General features: G+C 45.5%; 1 protein-coding gene across 1 annotated transcript; it reads left to right on the top strand.

Annotated features, from left to right (window-relative positions):
• Window positions 1-846: 846 nt before the first annotated feature.
• LOC147446051 (uncharacterized) lies at window positions 847-5,253 on the top strand. Its single transcript, XM_086525374.1, has 5 exons — window positions 847-2,002; window positions 2,323-2,400; window positions 2,841-3,038; window positions 3,153-3,348; window positions 3,582-5,253. Exons 1-5 carry the CDS (start codon window positions 1,142-1,144, stop codon window positions 4,901-4,903), a joined length of 2,655 nt encoding a protein of 884 aa, XP_086381500.1. The 5' UTR covers window positions 847-1,141; the 3' UTR covers window positions 4,904-5,253.
• Window positions 5,254-6,046: the final 793 nt, after the last annotated feature.

Here is a 6,046-nt window from a genome sequence, read left to right as displayed (position 1 = left end):
CTCCTCAAGATCTGTGCGCATTGCTCCCGGCCGTTGATGAAGACAAAGACAAACCGCACTGTTTTATTACTCGTTGGCTCCCTCACACATATGTGCTCAATGTTCGCTCCTTCGCTCTCAAGGGTCTCACCGCACGTTTGCTCTATCCACCTTCGACAAGGGCCTTTAGGTGCACCGTTCACACAACAGCAGCACGAGGTCGAGCTTTGGATTGGAGAAGAGATATGCAAGAAATGGCTTTCGAATTGCAGATATGACTCGAGGTTCAAATGAGGAAAGGATATTTTGAGTTAGCAAGACTCGTGACTTGTGAGGCTCAAATGAGAAAAAGGATATTTTGAGTTAGTAATTACTTTTCTTTCACACTGGGAGATTAAGTGTCCGTGGCTGACGCCTTGGCCATGGCCCCGGGCCTACTGTTATGCCTGACTTCTCCTTGTCAATGTCCTGCATCGTCGAGGAGTCAGGAATCGGGATACATTGTACCATTGTATGGAAAACTGAAGGCGGTGATTATTTTACGAGGCTGAAAACAACTAATTAAGCATTCGAGGCTCGAGGCTTCGAGATTAAACAAATGGATGCGACTAAAGTTGCGATTAAACAAATTATAAGGAAGGAGAATCTACAAAGCACATGTGCCATGTCGGAACTCGGACCAAAAAAAAGAGGAAAAAGATAGCAAGGTTGGCCGGTCCTGGGGCTTATCCTCATATTTGAGTCACATGTCTCTTGTACCACTGCTACTATTGCAGCTATATAATTGTTAGAAATGGCGAGTCTGCCTCGCTGCCTGGGTCACATGTCTCTTGTACTACTGCTACTATACTATTCTATATAGTCTCTGTCTGTCTGTAAATTATTTAAGAAGAAAAAATAAAATCTACACATTTTATTATAGGAAAGGGACAAGTAATATTACTCACATGATTTCAACAACAATTGGTCTCTCTGCCAGTGCCAGGACATGATAGGCTATATAAGCTGGAGAAGGTTGTGAGGTTCCTCTGTGCATAATATGGTCTCATCTGTGAGAGTATGTGTTAAGGCATTGACCAATGTATAAGGTTTCTCTGTGCATTTTGGTCTCATCTATCTCTGTGTAGTGAGGGGGGGAAGGGCACATTAAGCTGGTACTGTCATGGAGTACACCGACTTGTATGCGGATGTGAACCAGGTAAGCTTACGCTTCCAGCAGACCGAGTTCTCTGAGGTCATGGTGGTCCATCGCATGTATGTCCGCCTTCTTGACCTCGACATGACCACCGAACCCTACTTCGACATGTTACCCGGCAGTGAGAAGGTGCGCCGCCTCTACATCGTTGCCGACATTGTCGAGCTTCCCGCCAAGGCCACCAACATGCGGCTTCCCGCCACTGTATCCGTCGTCATCCTCTGCCGGGTGCTCTATGTTCAGGATGTCAACTCGCCCTTTCTCACATGCGGCCTTCATTTCCCCTTGATGCACATGCGTGTGGTGGAGACCCAAGAGGGCAGGGTCCGTGTCTTTCCGGTCCCCGATAGCTCCTCCTCCTCCGGAGGTAATACCGACATTGGCCTCTACATCCATGCCGATCGCGTCATCTACCGGCAGGACACCTCTACCCTTAACCCTCTTCAGCCCCTGCAATTGAGAGTGATCGGAGGTTCGACATTCTCCACCACAGTCCGCCCTGGCTGGCCAGAAACCCTCGAGGTATTCTCCCTCATTATGTGGCTCACTCTGTCCAAGGGGCAGCCCATTCCTGCCACAGAATCTGATCTGCAGAGATCTGACGAGGTTGAGCTTCTGGCCCCACCTTCCCCCGACCAACTCAACGTAGTCTTTAGCGGCCTCGCACCTGGAAACATTGGCAGTATGCATGTGGAAGTTGAGTACATCGGTGCTGGATTTAACTTCTTCCGCATACCCCCGGTGGACCCTGTGCCCTCGGAAGTTCTCTCGGACCCGTACATCATCCTGGGCCTACAAATGAACATGCTCATTGCAGAGCTTGTCCTGGTATTTAGCTGCTTTCGTCTTTATAACCCCAGTTTCCTGCATATAAGAGATTCAGATTATATGAGAAGTGGCAGCTTGTTTCCATGGCTTTTTGATGCCTTTTCAGTCTTCCACATGATGAACTTATAGACTTTTTCTGTATGGGGCACTGCCTTTTTGGCTAAATAGGTCGCACTTCTGTGTGGTGGACATCCCGAGCCTCACAAATTAGGCACTCACAAGTGCCTCTTCTAATTAATCATTCATTGTGGGAAACTGTTTGAAGCTTCATGTGTCCATATATAGACTTGTTTATGATCTGATGAGCGTTTTCTTCACAGGCTGCCCACAATTCTCCGCGGGTCATCAATGTTGTCACGAAGCATGTGGAATGGCTTAACAAGATTTTGCGGCCCAAGGTTCTATTTGTAGTCTTAATTATGAAGGACTTTCATGAGGAAATCAGAATGCATTAAGTGAGTTTGTGCACACATACACACACAAGGTGGACTCAAGGCCAATGAAAGTCATGTTGAGTTCAGGATAAGGGTGATTTCCATGAACCCCCCTTCACTCCATGAACCCTCAGTAACTATGCTACATGTATATGCACCAAATTGCAGTTATTTTGGAAAAATTTACAAGTGCATGCCTCGTGCATATACACCCTCATACTCCCCTCATGACAAAACTTAAGCTGGGCTCATTTGCATATGGAAGAACTGTAGTGTAGTGGAGTGAATGAGGTGCACCATCCATCGAGGTTTATGCATGCTCATATAATTTATGCCATCACTTTCTTGTGACTGTATCTTACAGCCAATAATTATTGCATATGCCTAATTTGCGGATTTTGCAGCTTGATTTACGGAACGATGATCTCTTAGGACTTCTTTTTCGTGTCCAAACCTTCTTGAAGATGGCTAAGCAGCCTCGATCTGTAGTACCACGGTTGCAATACCACATGTACAGCAGCCTCATCAATCGTATGGTGCAAGTAGCCCAGGTTTATGATCAAGAATTCAAGCAACTCAAGCTCTTCATCCTGCAAAATCAGGTCTAAACCATTGATGTAGCCATCTTGATCTGCTTATGACTGCATGCTCTACAATATTGAGCTACTAGTGTTGTGCAGGAACTTTTAATTGACTAACTGATGCATTTTTGACAGATCCTTGGCAGCTACTTGTTAGAACAAAATAAGGCATTTGCAAGTAAGGAGAAGGACATGAGCTCTTTCCACTCTCAAGTTGTGTCGCTGCGGAGAACTGAGCTCAACAACGCAATAGATAAGATGGACCAATTGAGTGTGCAAATGGATAACGAGAATCAAGCAATGGACCAGGCCAAAAAGGACATGATGCAAGGTAAATTGTTAGGGGGCACAGAAACATACACACACACACACACACACACACACAGAGAGAGAGAGAGAGAGAGAGAGAGAGAGAGAGAGAGAGAGAGAGAGAGCTTGTTTTCTCTTACAGTTTTTCATATGCCTTTGATCGATCATCCATGTGTTTGTGCAGCTTGCATGTCCAAGTTAATTAGTTGAGGGGGACATAGCCACTTTAGTTCTCAACTCTTGACTGTTTTGCAGCCATTGAAGAATATGAGAAGAAGCAACTCGCCAATGCTCTTTTTGCTGTGCTTGGAGCGATAGCAAGTGTTGCCCTCGCCTTTGCGACAGGCGGTGCAACTGCGCCTGGGGCTGTGGCGGCTGCGGGGGCAGCTGTGAGTGCAGCGGGCAAATTGGCTGAAGGTTTGAAAAAAGTTGTTGAAATATTGGAAGGGCTGGCAGCAGTGATGGAGATTGTTGCAGCCATAAAGGACCTTGTACAGTCACTGCAGAACCTTGGTCGTCTGATTGAATCACCGGAGATGCCAGACATGCCATCGGATGCAGACTGGTTGATCTTTGTGAATGAGGTGGAGGCTGTTGCAGAGCAAATGCCAGCAGATGTGGTTGGTTCGGTGGCTGTTTGGAAGGCGAAGTGCAAGAATGTGGCCGTGCTTGGGCAGGAGATGTGCACCACAGCGGCACACATCGGAGAGTTAACATACCAGATAAAGGTGGAAGAAATGCTACAAGAGATTGCACAAAAACAAGCAAACAGGTTGGAGGGAATAACACCTGCAGACTTATCAAGCTACACAGAAATGCTTTCACAGATAGACATGCGAACTACTCGACTGCTGCTTCAGCTTATCAGGGTGTTGCACATCCAAAATGCAGCAATCAAGTATGAGTACTTGTATGTTGCAAATGGGCAATTGGCTTCATGGCCCGTGAGCATGGATACTGTTTGGAGCATGCTCTTGCAGCAAGAGACCTCAGCTCTCACAGGTTTGTTAGACCTGGGACCCTCTACCGATTTCACACGCACCTTTGTCGTCAAAGACATTCCGGTGGGACTCTTAGTTGATGGTAAAGATTGGCAGTTCCTCCTCCCTGTGGAGGATTCTCTGACCTTTCCGATAGGGTACTCTCGTGTTCGCATACGATATGTCGAGCTGAAATTCGAGCAGGGGAGTAATGATGGCAGTGTGATTCACCAGCCTCGCACAAACAGCGGCTTGATATACATGCTCTTACAAAGCTCTCGTTTCTTTAGTGATCGGAAGCGGAGAGAGATACTGAACTATGAGGCAAGCATGGGACTTTCATATGCATTTGCATACAATCTTACCACGGGAGTGCCCACTCTCACCAACATCCCCTCTGCTGAGTATGCCAACACTTTCATGCGAATGACACCCTTCAATAATTGGCGTCTTCGACTTTCTTCCTCTGCTGAGGAAAATCGGGGATTGGCATTTCCCACGGCCAATTCTCTAGATGATACCACCCAGATTTCCATCACATTCTACATCACTGCTATTCGTGGAATAGATACCCGGGCCGTAGTCGATGAGGAGTGAAAATTGAACATAATGCCAAATAAGCGATTGCGATCGTGCATCGTGATCCATGACGTTCTGTGATCGTTAGCATAGTAGTGTCCATAGCTGCATAAGCACTCCATCTGTAATCCATCTGTAAGGTAGTGAATGAAGTTGGGGCCTGCTAAGTGATATAATAATCAGTGGTTTGATCAATTGAAATGTTTTTCACCTTAATGGATTTCCAAGACCCGTCTCAATTGTGTAATGAGACTGGTTCTCAAATTAGTTGGAGGTTGGAGAGGGTCATTCAAAAAGAACGAGAGAAGTAGTAGTAGTAATATGTACTTACGATTTTGAGAAATAAAAACTATGCAGAATCTTTTGCAGACTCTGTCTGATTTTAGTTGTAGTGACTCTCTCTCTCTCTCTCTCTCTCTCTCTCTCTCTCGGACTCCTGAGCCGTTCTCTCTGTAGGCCTAGTGAGAGTTCGTTCTTTCGAGAAAGAATTGGTAGCTCTTGCATCAGCTCTCATGCGATTGCCTCTCTCTGTCTCTCTCTCTCTCTCTCTCATTCATGCATGGATGTCCACAGATATAGAATCTCTCTCTCTCTCTCTCTCTCTCTCTCTCGCTCTCGCTCTTTTGGATGGACCTCCTTTGCTTCCGTATGTGCTATTGCACGTCAATTCCTCTAATGCCTACATGGATTTGGTGCATGTACGTCTGTTTTCCATAGTCTATGGTAGGAGCACCTCTTCTCCCTTGTTTGCCCCGTCATAGTTGGCAAATAGCACATGCACCATAATTAAGCTATACATGATTTGAGAGAGAGAGAGAGAGAGAGCTCGTGCAAATAAACCTCTTAGAACAGAGTGCTACACTGGCATGGCAAGAGAGAGAAGAAGATGAACACGGGCACTGGGTGCAATCTTCTCTTGTGCAAGAGTGAACATTTTTCTCTTGCACATATATATTTATAAATTTTTTGAATGTTCAAAACGGATACAAACCGGCTCACATATAATAATGATCATAGCTCATAATGAGCACTTGAATACTAAAATATACATAGATGTGATATCCTTTCACATAGCCTATATATCAAAATAAGCTTTTGTCACCTATCAGCTGTAATAAACATATAATTAGTTATTTCCATTACATACCTCTCCATTAGAAA

This window comes from Adiantum capillus-veneris, chromosome 12 (assembly GCF_014529385.1).
Source record: "Adiantum capillus-veneris isolate H3 chromosome 12, ASM1452938v2, whole genome shotgun sequence".
Classification (NCBI taxonomy): domain Eukaryota; kingdom Viridiplantae; phylum Streptophyta; class Polypodiopsida; order Polypodiales; family Pteridaceae; genus Adiantum; species Adiantum capillus-veneris.
Note: the sequence above shows the minus strand (reverse complement) of the source record. Positions and strands in the feature narration are given on the sequence as shown.